Genomic DNA, 19,489 nt, shown 5'->3' with positions numbered 1-19,489 from the left:
AGTCAGATCTTTGAGGAAAAAGTCAGGATTTTGGGAAAAATACCAACAAATTCTCTTTTTGTTGTGACTACTTCCATTCTGGATCAGAAATACATCCTGAGACTGAAGCTCAAGCCAGTGAGATTTTTCCAACAGTTCCAGGAGTACTCTTTTATAAACAGGGGATTTTCCCTCAAACAAGCCACCCAGAAAATGGAGAAAAACATTTGGTATGGTTCACAAAAGTTTTGTTTATTTTAATATTTGCAAATCTGCGCTTTAAAAATGTGGAATAATAAAAGGGACGTGAGCTCTCTGGGTTTCAGTATTTGTCAAAGCCAATATATCTATAAAGACAATACAACCTTAAAATAAATTAAGGATGGACAACAAGCAGCAAGTAAACAAAAAATAAACAAGCACAACAACAGACTTTTCCCCGTTGAAAAAACATTTCCATGCATGAGAAAATACTGACGGCTTCAAAAATGGACGGCATGTTCTCAAAATGTCTTGTTTTTATATTACGTACCAAAAAGAAACGAGTTTTCAGACAAGAAACCATAAAATACTATATTAATTAAAACTATGTTACATTTAATAAAGTGTCTCCTTCCTTTTCATTGAAAAATACTCACATTTTTTGTATGAAATTTCAAATGTTAAACTCTGATTTGAAGCAGTGATCGTTATTTTCCTCCCCTCTGTTACCACCTTGCTCTCTGGTAAGATAAAGTCTCAGGGTCAAAATAAATAATACTCCTAGCTTAGGCTTTATTTGAATTGTCGTCTCCGAGATTTAACCAAAAATCCAGGATCAGTAAACTACATTTATATTTTGTAAATACAGCAATTTACAGTTTTACCTCCCATGAATGAAACGTGAAGTTAGCATCTGTTTATACACAAACCTGGCTGTCACACAGTCACTGCCTGGTCATAAATTAAGTGGGGGGGGGGGGGGATAGAGGGTGGGGCGGTTCACTTGGGGTCCTCGATGGTTCCCGTGCTCAGGTCCGTCATTTTGGGGTATTTGACCTTCTTCTGGTCCAGCTCGTTCTGGGCCCACAGCAGCAGCTTCAGCAGCTTCGCCAGTTTGGGAGTCGACTCTCTGTTCTCGTAGTCCAGCACCGCCTGGTTCACCTCGCTCCACACCTGAACATCACACAGAGACAGGGGGAGGGTCACTACGTGGTGCTTTGAGGCCAAAGGGGGAGGGTCACTACGTGGTGCTTTGAGGCCAAAGGGGGAGGGTCACTACGTGGTGCTTTGAGGCCAAAGGGGGAGGGTCACTACGTGGTGCTTTGAGGCCAAAGGGGGACGGTCACTACGTGTTGCTTTAAGGCCAAAGAGAGAAGGCTGCAATCTGCCATCCCTCCACTGTCTTCCCGCCTCCAGGACCCTGAGGCGGGAAGACAGTGGCCGACCCCTCCCACCCTGGACACAAACTGTTCACCCCCCTCCCCTCTGGCAGGAGGACCATCAGGACCAGAACCTCTCGCCACCTGAACAGTTTCTTCCCCTCCTCTTATGCCCCGGCCACACGAGGACGAAAACGGCCGTTTGCGTTACTGTTTAGTGTCATATAGACCATTCGGCCACACGAGGACGACCGCATACGGCACTAAACGACTGAGGAAACGATAACGGGTCCCAAGGTGGATAGAACGGCATACGCAACGCTCTGGGGGGTCAAACAGCTCCGTGTGTGCGCCCTATACGATCATTTTCTGATAATGATTGCGCAATAGCCCCGCCTCTCCCCACCTCTGCTGCTCACCTCCGCGTACCCCGCGCCATTGCTGATGTGTTTCGCCACCAACAACAACAACAATGGCGGATCGCAGAGTTGCTATCGTGCTCCGGACGCTACTGACCATGCTACAGTTCTTTGTGCAACATCTACAGCAGACTTACACATCCGGGGGGGATCTTACTCGCTGCTTTTGTGGATATGTACTGCAGCTTCAGCGATCATTTTCTGATAATGATTGCGCAATAGCCCCGCCTCTCCCCACCTCTGCTGCTCACCCCCGCGTCAAAGTAAACTGCACACTGAATTCAGATTATTTATCTTTCTCTCGATATGGACATAAACGCGAGAGAAGTCTAATCTGACAGGACGGAGACACCATTACCTAAACTAGTTATAAATATGTTTATTTTTACTGTCGGCCGGGTCACTCATTACTGGATCAGCTGCTGCATGAAACAGACACTGGCGCTGTCCGAAGAGAGGGAGGAAAAAGAGAGGCTCCGTGTATTTATATTATTATATTATATAGAGTCGTTATTCATTTGTTTTAAAGCTCAATAAATAACAAAGAAGACCTTTGACCGGCACTTTTATAATTTTGTCGGAAGATTTAAACTTTAATACACGTTGACTGGCGAAAAACTCTGCCCGGTTCCCTCGGCCCCCACCGCGGAGAATAAACAGAAGGGCAACCATGACAACCATGCTTCTTCGCTGCTTTTGTGGAGGAAGTTACAGCGCCACGTACAGGCTCCTGCATATGTACTGCAGCTTCTCCAGCGGTTGGAGCTAAACGGAGCGGTCTCGTGTGGACAGACACTATCCGGATAACTATTGCGTGTAGACGGAAGCTTGTTTGCGATTGCGTTTGCGTTAATCCTATGCGTTTAGCCGTTTTCGTCCTCGTGTGGCCGGGGTCTTAAACAAGGCCCGGCCCCCCCACTGACACAACGTATAAGCATTACATTAATGCACGCAATGTTCAAATACTGCTTACTGCACATATTTCATATTCTATCATTCACTGCATTCTATTTCACGGTAAATGACTGCTGTATTTTATTGCCATTTAACTATATTCTATAACAGTGTCCTTAAATATTTCTTGTTTTAGATTTAGATTTCTTGTTTTATATTGTATGTATGCACCACGACATCAAGTCAAATTCCTCGTATGTGTGAAGCTACCTGGCAATAAACCCGATTCTGAAAGATTCACGAGGGAAGTCTAAAAACAGGTTCAAATATCCTAATTCTGTGAATTGAAAAGAGAAGTGGTTTAAAGGCCAAAGATGGGTTCAGGTAGCAGGACAACAGGAACACGTGTCGTCTGGGGATGCAACGTGGAATGAAAGGATATAAGAAGTGTCAAAAGAACTATAATTTCACAGGAAGACTAGGGGTCGAGGAATGTGAGAATCTGGTGAGGGGTAAACCTCTGGTGAGGGGTAAACCTCTGGTGAGGGGTAAACCTCTGGTGAGGGGTAAACCTCTGGTGAGGGGTAAACCAGGGTAAACCTGCGCACCTTTTGCCGCTGCATCATGTTGAGCAGGTCTCCGAAGGGCGACTCCTCGGGGTTGTCGAAGGCGAGCAGCGCTAACGTCCTCTCCATCTCCGTCAGACACTCCCTGCTCTCCTCGCCCTGCTCCGCCAGCTGAGTCTGAGCGAACTCCAGCGCCGACTCCGTCTCCCTCAGACGGATCAGCTCGATCAGATGCTGCTGCTGCGGGGGAACGGACAGCAAGCGGGGCGTCAATTACATGTTTATCTAGTATCACAACACTTCCATATTTAATGACATACCAGGACACACTTTAATCCACATGTTTTAAACAGCTCTTTCTAAACTTCAATACTGACTTAAAGGTCGCCTGTTATCCTCTTCTTCATCAATATATCACAGGTCTCAGATATATCCAGAGCCGGTCTCTGATTGGCTGAAACACCAAACAGATCATTGCAGCATTACCCATAACCCCCTCTGTTTCAGCCCTGTTTCCAAAGTGCTGATTCTCTGTCTGTTACTTTAGATGAAAATAAGGAGCCCCTCCCCACGCCCCTCTGAGAGAGATTTGGTCCATTCAAATAACTCAATGGAGCTCTAGGAGGAGATTCAGGTGATAGCGGGGGTTACCTTGGTTGCTGATTGGCTAATGGTTACACAACCAACAAGACAAAACATCATTATGACATCATAAAGTGGCCAAAATCTGATCAGCTCATTTTCAGACAGGTTTTTATAGAAATGGATCAAAAAGAGAGAGAATCTTTGTTCCTGAAACTTTCAGAGTCTCTTTCCACAGAGGGGACACATGTTGATGTAGAAGAGACATGAAGAAGAGGGGACACATGTTGATGTAGAAGAGACATGAAGCAGAGGGGACACATGTTGATGAAGAAGAGACATGAAGCAGAGGGGACACATGTTGATGTAGAAGAGACATGAAGAAGAGGGGACACATGTTGATGAAGAAGAGACATGAAGAAGAGGGGACACATGTTGATGTAGAAGAGACATGAAGAAGAGGGGACACATGTTGATGTAGAAGAGACATGAAGAAGAGGGGACACATGTTGATGTAGAAGAGACATGAAGAAGAGGGGACACATGTTGATGTAGAAGAGACATGAAGAAGAGGGGACACATGTTGATGTAGAAGAGACATGAAGAAGAGGGGACACATGTGATGTAGAAGAGACATGAAGAAGAGGGGACACATGTTGATGTAGAAGAGACATGAAGAAGAGGGGACACATGTTGATGTAGAAGAGACATGGAGAAGAGGGGACACATGTTGATGTAGAAGAGACATGAAGAAGAGGGGACACATGTTCATGTAGAAGAGACATGGAGAAGAGGGGACACATGTTCATGTAGAAGAGACATGAAGAAGAGGGGACACATGTTGATGTAGAAGAGACATGGAGAAGAGGGGACACATGTTGATGTAGGAGAGACATGAAGAAGAGGGGACACATGTTGATGTAGAAGAGACATGGAGAAGAGGGGACACATGTTCATGTAGAAGAGACATGAAGAAGAGGGGACACATGTTGATGTAGAAGAGACATGGAGAAGAGGGGACACATGTTGATGTAGAAGAGACATGAAGAAGAGGGGACACATGTTGATGTAGAAGAGACATGGAGAAGAGGGGACACATGTTGATGTAGAAGAGACATGAAGAAGAGGGGACACATGTTGATGTAGAAGAGACATGAAGAAGAGGGGACACATGTTGATGTAGAAGAGACATGAAGAAGAGGGGACACATGTTGATTTAGAAGAGACATGGAGAAGAGGGGACACATGTTGATGTAGAAGAGACATGAAGAAGAGGGGACACATGTTGATGGAGAAGAGACATGAAGAAGAGGGGACACATGTTGATTTAGAAGAGACATGGAGAAGAGGGGACACATGTTGATGTAGAAGAGACATGAAGAAGAGGGGACACATGGTGATGTAGAAGAGACATGAAGAAGAGGGGACACATGTTGATGTAGAAGAGACATGAAGAAGAGGGGACACATGTTGATGTAGAAGAGACATGAAGAAGAGGGGACACATGTTGATGTAGAAGAGACATGAAGAAGAGGGGACACATGTTGATGTAGAAGAGACATGAAGAAGAGGGGACACATGTTGATGTAAGAAGAGACATGAAGAAGAGGGGACACATGTTGATGAAGAAGAGACATGAAGAAGAGGGGACACATGTTGATGAAGAAGAGACATGAAGAAGAGGGGACACATGTTGATGTAGAAGAGACATGAAGAAGAGGGACACATGTTGATGTAGAAGAGACATGAAGAAGAGGGGACACATGTTGATGTAGAGAGACATGAAGAAGAGGGGACACTGTTGATGTAGAAGAGACATGAAGAAGAGGGGACACATGTTGATGTAGAAGAGACATGAAGAAGAGGGGACACATGTTGATGTAGAAGAGACATGAAGAAGAGGGGACACATGTTGATGTCACTGCTGTTCAGAAATGTGTTCTGGTTTATATCTAGAGTCTGCCTCAGGCTCACATCTTCAGTATTACTGACTGATAATGCAATTCTTATCTTTTTACAAAAGTAGAAACAGTAATTCATGCGTTAAGTTGATCTGGGTTGGTTCACTTCATTATGAAGTGATAAATACTTGACATGCTTTTTACGGATTTCAGTGTTATCTGTACTGATCATGGTTTTAACCGTTTGTTTAATGACTTTTTGAAATATCTGGCTTAAAGGTCTCTTAGGCATATATTATAGGTCTCAGAAACATGTCTATGATGTGTTTTGCTCAAAACACCAAACAGATCATGCATTTTAGAAATCCCTCATATCCCTCTATTTCAGCCCTGTTACTAAAGTGCTGATTCCGGGTCCTTAGCTTGAAAAAAAAAGGAGGCGGAGCTAATGCCTGCTCAGAATTACCCGGCAGATACTCCGCTAAATGCTGCCGTGATTAAACGCCATCATGTTCCAAACCACATCAAGGATTATCTCTGAAACAGTTTGGAGCTCAAAGGCTTTCTCTCTTGCCGGTTATACCACAAGGTGAGTTCCTTTTTACTTCCTGCTTCTTCACACACACATGCTCTCCAGTACAGGTTAGCTCTGAGTGTTAGCGATGCTAATGTAACACCGGCCATATTACGTCCAAAACAGTCGGGCATTGTTTCTGATAGCAACGTTTCTGATTGGGCCGTGGGTCCACACTTCAGATATTACGTCATATCGAACGCAAATCTGGATCAGCTCCGTTGTTCCCCCGTTTTTAGAGATTTGGGTACGGAGGAAAAGAGAGAGGGGTTTATTTTATGACGCTGCGTGAGTTCCCTGACACACCGGGGACACATGTTGATGTATAAAGTGCATTTTGCATGATAGGTCCCCTTTAATGTCTGTCTGAAAAGCACTTTATAAGTTAATATATCATTTCAAAGGGCCCTGTACCTGCAGGTGGAAGTAGAGGTAGCGGTTGGTGTCCAGCAGCTCGGGGTGCAGGCTGTTGATGAGGGCGATGGCTTCCTGGATCTGTCCCTTCAGGATCATCTCTCTGATCTTTATCCGCTCATCCAGAGAGTCCAGGTCCACACTCGGCTCGATGCCAGACTCCATACGAAACTTCTCCGCCGCTTCTTTGAACCCTTCTGTAGAGCAGAGACAGGCAGAGGCAAAGATATTTATTTATTTTCGCTGCTATGGACAGTCTCGCACTAATGTACATTCTCAAAGATAATTAAGTGACTGTTATTTTGTATACATTGATTGTTGTGCTTTTATTTAGGTCTTAATGTGTGCATTTATGAATGTGTCTTTGATTGTATACAGGTATATACATATTTGTTTTTGTATTCGGGATTGTGGGAAATGGTATTTCGATCTCTCTGTACACACAAACTGAAAGATTGACAATGAAGTTGATATTATAGGCAGTTTTAACAGGAAAGCATGGATTCATCATCTGATTTCAGACTTGTAACGTGTTCTGAAAGCCATCAGGACATGAGGTATTTACTGTTAGTCATGTGTCGGTCGCGAACGAGCCGATTCTTTTGAACGGCTCTTTGGTACGAACGAGGGGAACCGAGTCGTACTTGGTGAGAGCTGTTCTTGTTATCGTTCAATCGTTGGTCCGCACTCACTGCCTGCCAAAATCCACTCGCCTTTTAAAAAGCTTGATTTTGTTTTCTGTGAAGACCCGTTCCTACTCTGACTGGTAGGTTTCAGCAGGAGGAGTGAGATGGGGTGGGTCTTAGGTCTTAACGGAATACGCGAGAGAGAGAAGTCATAACAAGAGGTACAGGACAGGTAGACCACGTGTTTTTCAGATGGAAAATGAGCCAAACGTGAAAACGTAGCAGCACTTGGATGCACTTCAACCAAAAGCCAGGCAGTGATAAAGAGCACCATTTGTAAAGGCAACATATCCTTTAAAGCAGGGGTTCCCAACCCCCTGTCCGCGGACCGGTATCGGGCCGCGGAAGTGTTACTGCCGGGCCGCGAAATAGCTGTGAGTTTATCGTAATATTTGCAGAATTATAAATATATAAAAATATATTTTCAAAAGTGTTTAATGTTCGCACCTATAGGCCTACCAGTCATATTACTTCCTCCAGTAGCCATAGTTAATCTTTCACCAGAAAACCGTTGAAAATGGCTTTTATGATGTTCCGAGGGATTCGGCGGCTCAGGGTCTCAGCCTCTTGTGCGCACGAGAAAGTTACCGGTGCGCCAAGTAGTAAGAGGAGCGCACAGGAGACAACCGTTTCATTGCAGACTGTTGTGTTTATGTGGGGAAATGGCAGTGCATACATTATTTGAGATATATTTCAAACTCTGACTTCATTTTAAGGACATGTCGGCCAGGGGTGTAGAGCTATGTGTTTAAGCACCGGATTGGCAAAACAGGAGAGTGAAACCAGTCTGCCTTGATCTATGAATTCATGTCCGGGACTCTCTCGGTATCTGCTGAACAGCTTAAGAGTGACTGCAGGCTGCTACGTGTTAACCACACACACCTCTACACACATCGAACTGCCCGATTACTCCCCCTTTTATTAGTTTTATGAAGGAGATGTCCAGTCACCAAGGCGCATGATGTGTGTGTGTGTGTGTGTGTGTGTGTGTGTGCTCAGCTCAGCTCTGTGTGTTCGGTGTGTTTGTGTCTGTCCGACACCGGCATTTGTTTTCAAATGACCATGAACAGTAATTTACACACATCTATATGCGGGTGTTCCCAAAATAAATTAGTTTAATCTTAATCTCGATGTAGTGCTAAATGCTGACGGACGTGCACCGGAACGAACATCACTATCATAATGTCTTCTGAAAACAAATCACAAATACACACACACACCACACACACACACAACACACCACACACACACACACACACACACACACACACACACACACACACACACACACACACACACACACACACACACACACCACACACACACACACACACACACACACAACACACACAGCCACACACGACACACCCACACACACACACACCACACAACACACACACACACATACACACACACACACACATCACACACACACACACACACAACACAACACACACACACACACACACACACACACACACACACACACATCACACAACACACAACACACACACACACACACCAGCATCACACACACACACACACACACACACACCAACACACACCACACAATAAAGGTTGGGAACCTTTAAAGCAGGGTCAACAAATAATCTCCATCGCCACTTAAAAACACAGTATCTAATATTAAGAGTTGCGTGAATTTCATTCAAGGCAAGGCAACTTTATTGACTTAACACAGACAGAGGGTAAATTCAAAGTACATTCACTCACATGGATATGGCGCCACCTTGTGTCATGTTTACAATGCAGATGATTGACATTAGGTCTGGCAACAGTCAGTCATTATCCTGGTGATTGTTTCGCAGATAAACCTGTAGCCCCGCCCCCTCTAGGAAACTCAGTGATTCATTTCACTAAATGTCTAAATGTTGTTTTGGATATTTACAGTTGGACACGGGAGATGCAAAGAGGAAACTTCTGAATAAAAAACACAAGAGGTAAAATAAAGATCTATGTTTGTTTCTAAATGTTTGAGAAATGCAATTTAATGTTTTCATTTTTGATTGTTGTGCAGATTATTCTGTAGATTTATGGATGGTCAGAGACCAACGTGAGGTCTTTATAAAGTCTGCTGTTCTCAGTCTAAAACCAGAATATACTCCAACTCTGAACATCTGAACATCTTGAGAGTTAAAGGTCCCCTATTGTGCAAAATCCACTTCTTCATGTCTGTCCTACATCAACATGTGTCCCCTCTTCTTCATGTCTCTGCTACATCAACATGTGTCCCCTCTTCTTCATGTCTGTCCTACATCAACATGTGTCCCCTCTTCTTCATGTCTCTTCTACATCAACATGTGTCCCCTCTTCTTCATGTCTCTTCTACATCAACATGTGTCCCCTCTTCTTCATGTCTCTTCTACATCAACATGTGTCCCCTCTTCTTCGTGTCTCTTCTAACATCAACATGTGTCCCCTCTTCTTCGTGTCTCTTCTACATCAACATGTGTCCCCTCTTCTTCGTGTCTCTTCTACATCAAACACGTGTCCCCTCTTCTCCGTGTCTCTCTACATCAACATGTGTCCCCTCTTCGTCATGTCTCTTCTACATCAACATGTGTCCGCCTCTTCTCACGTGTCTCTTCTCATCACTGGTTCCCCCTCTTCTTATGTCTCTCTACATCAACATGTGTCCCCTCTTCTTCATGTCTCTTCTACATCAACATGTGTCCCCTCTTCTTCATGTCTCTTCTACATCAACATGTGTCCCCTCTTCTTCATGTCTCTTCTACAATCACATGTGTCCCCTCTTCTTTCGTGTCTCTTCTACATCAACATGTGTCCTCTTCTTCGTGTCTCTTCTACATCACATGTGTCCCCCTCTTCTTTCGGTCTCTTCTACATCAACATGTGTCCCCCTCTCTTCGTGTCTCTTCTACATCAACAGTGTCCCCTCTTCTTCGTGTCTCTTCTACAATGTCCTCTTCTACATCAACATGTGTCCCCTCTTCTTCGTGTCCTCTTCTACATTAACATGTGTCCCCTCTTCCTTCGTGTCTCTTCTACATCACATTGTCCCCTCTTCTTCGTGTCTCTTCTACATCAACACGTGTCCCCTCTCTTCATGTCTCTTCGACATCAACACGTGTCCCCTCTTCTTCATGTCTCTTCTACATCAACACGTGTCCCCTCTTCTTCATGTCTCTTCTCCATCAACATGTGTCCCCCCCTTCTTCATGTCTCTCCTACATCAACACGTGTCCCCTCCTCTCCATGTCTCTTCTACATCAACACGTGTCCCCTCTTCTTCATGTCTCTTCTACATCAACACGTGTCCCCTCTTCTTCATGTCTCTCCTACATCAGTATGTGTCCCCTCTTCTCCATGTCTCTTCTACATCAACATGTGTCCCCTCTTCTCCATGTCTCTTCTACATCAACACGTGTCCCCTCTTCTTCATGTCTCTTCTACATCAACACGTGTCCCCTCTTCTTCATGTCTCTTCTACATCAACACGTGTCCCCTCTTCTTCATGTCTCTTCTCCATCAACATGTGTCCCCTCTCCTTCATGTCTCTTCTACATCAGCATGTGTCCCCTCTTCTTCATGTCTCTTCTACATCAACATGTGTCCCCTCTTCTCCATGTCTCTTCTACATCAACACGTGTCCCCTCTCCTTCATGTCTCTTCTACATCAACACGTGTCCCCTCTTCTTCATGTCTCTTCTAGATCAACATGTGTCCCCTCTTCTCCATGTCTCTTCTACATCAACACGTGTCCCCTCTTCTTCATGTCTCTTCTACATCAACACGTGTCCCCTCTTCTTCATGTCTCTTCTACATCAACATGTGTCCCCTCTTCTCCATGTCTCTTCTACATCAACACGTGTCCCCTCTCCTTCATGTCCTCTTCTACATCAACATGTGTCCCCTCTTCTTCATGTCTCCTCTACATCAACATGTGTCCCCTCTTCTTCATGTCTCTTCTACATCAACATGTGTCCCCTCTTCTCCATGTCTCTTCTACATCAACACGTGTCCCCTCTTCTTCATGTCTCTTCTACATCAACATGTGTCCCCTCTCCTTCATGTCTCTTCTACATCAGCATGTGTCTCCTCTTCTTCATGTCTCTTCTACATCAACATGTGTCTCCTCTTCTTCATGTCTCTTCTACATCAGCATGTGTCTCCTCTTCTTCATGTCTCTTCTACATCAACATGTGTCCCCTCTCCTTCATGTCTCTTCTACATCAGCATGTGTCTCCTCTTCTTCATGTCTCTTCTACATCAACATGTGTCCCCTCTTCTTCATGTCTCTTCTACATCAACATGTGTCTCCTCTTCTTCATGTCTCTTCTACATCAACACGTGTCCCCTCTCCTTCATGTCTCTTCTACATCAACACGTGTCCCCTCTTCTTTATGTCTCTTCTACATCAACATGTGTCCCCTCTTCTCCATGTCTCTTCTACATCAACACGTGTCCCCTCTTCTTCATGTCTCTTCTACATCAACACGTGTCCCTCTTCTTCATGTCTCTTCTACATCACATGTGTCCCCTTCTACATCATGTCTCTTCTACATCAACATGTGTCCCCTCTTCTTCATGTCTCTTCTTCATCAACATGTGTCCCCTCTTCTTCATGTCTCTTCTACATCATGTCTCTTCTTCATCAACATGTGTCCCCTCTTCTCCATGTCTCTTCTACATCAACATGTGTCCCCTCTTCTTCATGTCTCTTCTACATCAACATGTGTCCCCTCTTCTTCATGTCTCTTCTACATCAACATGTGTCCTCTCTTCTTCATGTCTCTTCTACATCAACATGTGTCCCCCTCTTCTCCATGTCTCTTCTACATCAACATGTGTCCCCTCTTCTTCATGTCTCTTCTACATCAACATGTGTCCCCTCTTCTTCAATGTCTTCTTCTACATCAACATGTGTGTCCCCTCTTCTTCATGTCTCTTCTACATCAACATGTGTCCCCTCTTCTTCATTGCTCTTCTACAATCAAACATGTGTCCCCTCTTCTTCATGTCTCTTCTATATCAACATGTGTCCCCTCTTCTTCATGTCTCTTCTACATCAACATGTGTCCCCTCTGTGGAAAGAGACTCTGAAAGTTCAGAACAAGATTCTCTCTCTTTTTGATCCATTTCTATAAAAACCTGTCTGAAAATGAGCTGATCAGATTTTGGACACTTATGATTCATAACGATGTTTTGTCTTGTGTAACCATTAGCCAATCAGCAACCAAGGTAACCCCCCCCCCCCCCTTATCACCTGAATCTCCCTCCTAGAGCTCCATTGAGTTCTTTTGTAACCAAATCTCTCTCAGAGGGGGCGTGGGGAGGGGCTCCTTATTTTCATCTAAAGTAACAGACAGAGAATCAGCACTTTGGAAACAGGGCTGAAACAGAGGGGATTATGGGTAATGCTGCAATGATCTGTTTGGTGTTTCAGCCAATCAGAGACAGGCTCTGTATAAATCTGAGACCTGTGATATATTGATGAGAAACAGTAGAATCGGGGAACTTTAAAACAGCATTTTAACAATTAATAAATTATCCAAATGGTTCCTGTTTAACTCAAATGTTTTTGTTGTCTTCTCATTGAGCAGTTTCTTGAATTGCAGCTTAAAAAGGTGTTTAAAGCAGCTATGTTTCCATGTATTGATATTAAAAGTAGGATCTTAGATTAAATGTACGCTGATTAAAAAATGAATTATAGGTCAGTTATTTCATTGTGTAATAAAGATGTGTTTGTTTCCCCGGTACAAAAGGGGAATAAATAACACAAATAAAATCAGGATTATCCTAATTCCACATGACGTGAATCCTTAATAATAAATGGTGTATATCCATCCTCACCTGTCACCAGGTAATTCATAATGAGCCGATTCATGTCCGCCCTCTGTATGTGAACATTGTTCAGTTTTTCCATCCACTCTTCTTTCGTGATGTCTTCTGGCTTTTCAGCATAACTCATCGTTAGGATCCTGGAAAGATAGAAGTACTCAGATCATGTACTTTAGTCAAAGTAGAAGTACTCAGATCATGTACTTTAGTCAAAGTAGAAGTACTCAGATCATGTACTTTAGTCAAAGTAGAAGTACTCAGATCATGTACTTTAAGTCAAAGTAGAAGTACTCTGATGTTCTCTAGTCAAAGTAGAAGTACTCTGATGTTCTTTAGTCAAAGTAGAAGTACTCTGATGTTCTTTAGTCAAAGTAGAAGTACTCTGATGTTCTTTAGTCAAAGTAGAAGTACTCTGATGTTCTTTAGTCAAAGTAGAAGTACTCAGATCATGTACTTTAGTCAAAGAAGAAGTACTCAGATCATGTACTTTAGTAAAAGTAGAAGTACTCAGATCATGTACTTTAGTAAAAGTAGAAGTACTCAGATCATGTACTTTAGTAAAAGTAGAAGTACTCAGATCATGTACTTTAGTCAAAGAAGAAGTACTCAGATCATGTACTTTAGTCAAAGTAGAAGTACTCAGATCATGTACTTTAGTCAAAGTAGAAGTACTCAGATCATGTACTTTAGTCAAAAGTAGAAGTACTCTGATGTTCTTTAGTCAAAGTAGAAGTACTCTGATGTTCTTTAGTCAAAGTAGAAGTACTCTGATGTTCTTTAGTCAAAGTAGAAGTACTCTGATGTTCTCTAGTTCAAAGTAGAAGTACTCTGATGTTCTCTAGTTAAAGTAGAAGTACTCTGATGTTCTTTAGTCAAAGTAGAAGTACTCTGATGTTCTTTAGTCAAAGTAGAAGTACTCTGATGTTCTCTAGTCAAAGTAGAAGTACTCTGATGTTCTCTAGTCAAAGTAGAAGTACTCTGATGTTCTCTAGTCAAAGTAGAAGTACTCTGATGTTCTTTAGTCAAAGTAGAAGTACTCAGATCATGTACTTTAGTCAAAGTAGAAGTACTCAGATCATGTACTTTAGTTAAAGTAGAAGTACTCAGATCATGTACTTTAGTAAAAGTAGAAGTACTCAGATCATGTACTTTAGTAAAAGTAGAAGTACTCAGATCATGTACTTTAGTCAAAGTAGAAGTACTCAGATCATGTACTTTAGTAAAGGTAGAGTACTCAGATCAGTACTTTAGTAAAAGTAGAAGTACTCAGATCATGTACTTTAGTAAAAGTAGAAGTACTCAGATCATGTACTTTAGTAAAGTAGGACAATGTAGCAGTACTCAGTCATGTACTTTAGTAAAAGTAGAAAGTACCCAGATCATGTACTTTAGTAAAAGTAAAGTACTCAGATCATGTACTTTAGTAAAAGTAGAAGTACTCAGATCATGTACTTTAGTAAAAGTAGAAGTACTCAGATCTGTACTTTAGTAAAGTAGAAGTACTCAGATCATGGTACTTAGTAAAAAGTAGAAGTACTCAGATTTACTTAGTAAAGTAGAAGTACTCAGATCATGTACTTTAGTAAAAGTAGAAGTACTCAGATCTAGTACTTTAGTAAAAGTAGAAGTACTCAGATCATGTACTTTAGTAAAAGTAGAAGTACTCAGATCATGTACTTTAGTAAAAGTAGAAGTACTCAGATCATGTACTTTAGTAAAGAAGAAGTACTCAGATCATGTACTTTAGGTAAAAGTAGAAGTACCAGATCTTGACCTTGAGTAAAAGTAGAAGTACTCAGAATCATGTACTTTAGTAAAAGTAGAAGTACTCAGATCATGTACTTGAGTAAAAGTAGAAGTACTCAGATCTTGTACTTGAGTAAAAGTAGAAGTACTCAGAACTTGTACTTAAGTAAAAGTAGAAGTACTCAGATCATGTACTTTGAGTAAAAGTAGAAGTACTCAGATCATGTACTTTAGTAAAGTAGAAGTACTCAGATCTTAGTACTTTAGTAAATAAAGTAGAAGTACTCAACTTGTACTTAGTAAAAGTAGAAGTACTCAGATCATGTACTTTAGTAAAAGTAGAAGTACTCAGATCTGTACTTTAGTAAAAGTAGAAGTACTCAGATCTGTACTTTAGTAAAAGTAGAAGTACTCAGATCATGTACTTTAGTAAAAGTAGAAGTACTCAGATCCTGTACTTTAGTAAAAGTAGAAGTACTCAGATCATGTACTTTAGTAAAAGTAGAAGTACTCAGATCATGTACTTGAGTAAAAGTAGAAGTACTCAGATCTTGTACTTGAGTAAAAGTAGAAGTACTCAGATCATGTACTTGAGTAAAAGTAGAAGTACTCAGATCTGTACTTGAGTAAAAGTAGAAACTCAGATATGTACTTGAGTAAAAGTAGAAGTACTCAGATCTTGTACTTAGTAAAAGTAGAAGTACTCAGATCTTGTACTTGAGTAAAAGTAGAAGTACTCAGATCATTTACTTTAGTAAAAGTACTCAGATCTTGTACTTTAGTAAAAGTAGAAGTACTCAGATCAGTACTTTAGTAAAAGTAAGTACTCAGATCATGTACTTTAGTAAAAGTAGAAGTACTCAGATCTGTACTTGAGTAAAAGTAGAAGTACTCAGATCATGTACTTGTAAAAGTAGAAGTACTCAGATCATGTACTTTAGTTACAGTAGAAGTACTCAGATCTGTACTTTAGTTACAGCAGAAGTACTCAGATCTGTACTTTAGTTACAGTAGAAGTACTCAGATCTTGTACTTGAGTAAAAGTAGAAGTACTCAGATCTTGTACTTTAGTTACAGTAGAAGTACTCAGATCTTGTTCTTGAGTAAAGTGGAAGTACTCAGATCTTGTACTTGAGTAAAGTAGAAGTACTCAGATCATTTACTTTAGTAAAGTACTCAGATCTTGTACTTTAGTAAAAGTAGATACTCAGATCATGTACTTAGTAAAAGTAGAAGTACTCAGATCATTGTACTTAGTAAAAGTAGAAGTACTCAGATATTGTACTTAGTAAAAGTAGAAGTACTCAGATCTTGTACTTGAGTAAAAGTAGAAGTACTCAGATCTGTACTTGAGTAAAAGTAGAAATACTCAGATATTGTACTTGAGTAAAAGTAGAAGTACTCAGAACTTGTACTTAGTAAAAGTAGAAGTACTCAGATCTTGTACTTGAGTAAAAGTAGAAGTACTCAGATCTTGTACTTGAGTAAATAGAAGTACTCAGATGTTGTACTAGAGTAAAAGTAGAAGTACTCAGATCTTGTACTTTAGTAAAGTAAAAGAAGTACTCAGATCGTGTACTTAGTAAAAGTAGAAGTACTCAGATCTTGTACTTGAGTAAAAGTAGAAGTACTCAGACTTGTACTTAAGTAAAAGTAGAAGTACTCAGATCATGTACTTGTAAAAGTAGAAGTACTCAGATCATGTACTTTAGTAAATAGAAGTACTCAGATCTAGTACTTTAGTAAAAGTAGAAGTACTCCGATCATGTACTTTAGTAAAAGTAGAAGTACTCAGATCATGTACTTTAGTAAAAGTAGAAGTACTCAGATCATGTACTTTAGTAAAAGTAGAAGTACTCAGATCTAGTACTTTAGTAAAAGTAGAAGTACTCAGATCATGTACTTTAGTAAAGTAGAAGTACTCAGATCATGTACTTTAGTAAAAGTAGAAGTACTCAGATCATGTACTTTAGTAAAAGTAGAAGTACTCAGATCATGTACTTTAGTAAAAGTAGAAGTACCCAGATCTTGTACTTGAGTAAAAGTAGAAGTACTCAGATCATGTACTTAGTAAACAAGTAGAAGTACTCAGATCATGTACTTGAGTAAAAGTAGAAATACTCAGATATTGTACTTGAGTAAAAGTAGAAGTACTCAGAACTTGTACTTAAGTAAAAGTAGAAGTACTCAGATCTTGTACTTGAGTAAAAGTAGAAGTACTCAGATCATTTACTTTAGTAAAAGTACTCAGATCTTGTACTTTAGTAAAAGTAGAAGTACTCAGATCATGTACTTTAGTAAAAGTAGAAGTACTCAGATCATATACTTTAGTAAAAGTAGAAGTACTCAGATCTAGTACTTTAGTAAAAGTAGAAGTACTCAGATCATGTACTTTAGTAAAAGTAGAAGTACTCAGATCATGTACTTTAGTAAAAGTAGAAGTACTCAGATCATGTACTTTAGTAAAAGTAGAAGTACTCAGATCATGTACTTTAGTAAAAGTAGAAGTACCCAGATCTTGTACTTGAGTAAAAGTAGAAGTACTCAGATCATGTACTTTAGTAAAAGTAGAAGTACTCATATCTTGTTCTTGAGTGAAAGTGGAAGTACTCAGATCTTGTTCTTGAGTGAAAGTAGAAGTACTCAGATCATTTACTTTAGTAAAAGTACTCAGATCTTGTACTTTAGTAAAAGTAGATGTACTCAGATCATGTACTTTAGTAAAAGTAGAAGTACTCAGATCATGTACTTAGTAAAAGTAGAAGTACTCAGATATTGTACTTAAGTAAAAGTAGAAGTACTCAGATCTTGTACTTTAGTAAAAGTAGAAGTACTCAGATCATGTACTTGAGTAAAAGTAGAAATACTCAGATATTGTACTTGAGTAAAAGTAGAAGTACTCAGAACTTGTACTTAAGTAAAAGTAGAAGTACTCAGATCTTGTACTTGAGTAAAAGTAGAAGTCTCAGATCTTGTACTTGAGTAAAAGTAGAAGTACTCAGATGTTGTACTAGAGTAAAAGTAGAAGTACTCAGACTGTACTTTAGTAAAAGTAAAAGTACTCAGATCGTGTACTTAGTAAAAGTAGAAGTACTCAGATCTTGTACTTGAGTAAAAGTAGAAGTACCAGAGTGTAGGAATACTCTGTTACAGTAAAAGTCCTACATTCCAAAATGTTCCTCAAGTGAAAGTATAAAAGTATTCTCATCAAAATATAGTGAAAGTAGCGACAGTAAAAAGTAGTCGTTGTGCAGATTGGTCCATTTCAGGAATAATATATATGATATGTTTTATAATGATTGATCATGAAAGTGTTCTCAAAGCTGGTAAAGGTGCAGCTAGTTTGAAGTACTTTGTATACTGCAGGGTAGCTGGTGGATTTACTCCAGGTGGAACTAAAGTCTGATTTAACACTTGATTAGATTTCACATCATTCATCCACATCTGAAGTAACTAAAGGTATTATTACATGTAGTGGAGTAAAAGTACACCATGTACCTCTGACCTGTAGTGGAGTAGAATTACAAAGTAGCATCAAATGTAAACCCTCAAATAAAGTAAAAGTATCTCAAAATGTGTTCCTCGGCACAGTACTTGAGTAAATGAACTTAGTTTTCACCTCAAATCTGAATCAGAAATGCTTTATTACATTCAACTTAAATACTGGATTTGGTAACAGTAACTTAATTAGAGAGTAGAATGAAAGAAAAATATATTAAATAGAAGTATATGCACAAAGAGACGTGAAGTAAATAAGCACAGAAGATAATAAAATAAATATGTTAATGCTGCTGGAAAGAGGAAACAAAATCAAAACAAACGAAGCCCGACACATCTCGGTCACAGCTTGTATCTGCACTAACAACAGCCTTACAGACAAATACAGATACACATATCAACATGTGATAATGAGAAAAACACCACATTAATAGGGAAATAAAAAGACGACATTTCTGCAGTAAATTGGCTTTTAAAATAATAATTAAGAGGTTCCAAAACAAACCATTTCCTCCAATGCTAACGTGACTTAGCATCGCGTTTTCCCAACTCACCGTACAACACACGGAGATGATCCTTTCCTACGGGCGATATTCAAACACAATCCCAGCAGAAACGCGCAGAGTCCTCCTAGTGCCTTTTTAAGAAGAATAAAGTGTAAACATATAGCCGGGGAAACCAGGCAATCTGTTTTTTCACGGCTAGCTAACTAACCAAGCTAATGTGATAATCTCGCGAGAGGAGCGGCACTCCGGCGAGCTCTGCGATTGGTAAGAGAGTGACGTCACGGTTGCCGAGGAACAGTTTGGTCAGTGCAGCGAACTGCGATAAAACTGTGTATATTTGTTATTAAATAACACTCCTATCTTGGGAATAGTGCTACATACATTAATATTATCTACACACACAGCACATAGGAATGTTAGAGACATTTCGGCTGGAAAAAACTATATTTTTCTCTTTTGAAAATCTCAGAATTCTGACTTAAAAAAAAAAAAACCTTGAGGAAAATGACCAAAAAGTCTCTTTCTTGATATGTTCAGGGTTGT

At 40.5% G+C, this 19,489-nt stretch overlaps 1 protein-coding gene across 1 annotated transcript; it reads right to left on the bottom strand.

The window, feature by feature from the left end:
- Positions 1-210: 210 nt before the first annotated feature.
- LOC117556740 (glucose-induced degradation protein 8-B homolog) lies at positions 211-19,172 on the bottom strand. Its single transcript, XM_034232236.1, has 5 exons — positions 18,995-19,172; positions 13,209-13,336; positions 6,691-6,887; positions 3,262-3,459; positions 211-1,134 (listed from the first exon to the last, which is right to left on the bottom strand). The coding sequence occupies exons 2-5, from the start codon at positions 13,324-13,326 to the stop codon at positions 961-963; spliced, it is 687 nt and encodes a 228-aa protein (XP_034088127.1). The 5' UTR covers positions 13,327-13,336; positions 18,995-19,172; the 3' UTR covers positions 211-960.
- Between the last annotated feature and the right edge of the window lie 317 nt (positions 19,173-19,489).

This window comes from Gymnodraco acuticeps, unplaced genomic scaffold, assembly GCF_902827175.1.
Source record: "Gymnodraco acuticeps unplaced genomic scaffold, fGymAcu1.1, whole genome shotgun sequence".
Lineage (NCBI taxonomy): Eukaryota > Metazoa > Chordata > Actinopteri > Perciformes > Bathydraconidae > Gymnodraco > Gymnodraco acuticeps.
This window is presented reverse-complemented; position numbering and strand designations above follow the sequence as displayed.

What these genes read in the sequence shown, in the direction of transcription:
- LOC117556740 (XM_034232236.1), bottom strand. Translation starts at nt 13,326, where the DNA reads ATGAGTTATGCTGAAAAGCCAGAAGACATCACGAAAGAAGAGTGGATG. An exon ending in TATGAATTACCTGGTGACAG is followed by an intron (nt 6,888 to 13,208) that starts GTGAGGATGGAT and finishes TCTGCTCTACAG; the next exon opens with AAGGGTTCAAAGAAGCGGCG. An exon ending in ACCTCTACTTCCACCTGCAG is followed by an intron (nt 3,460 to 6,690) that starts GTACAGGGCCCT and finishes GTTCCCCCGCAG; the next exon opens with CAGCAGCATCTGATCGAGCT.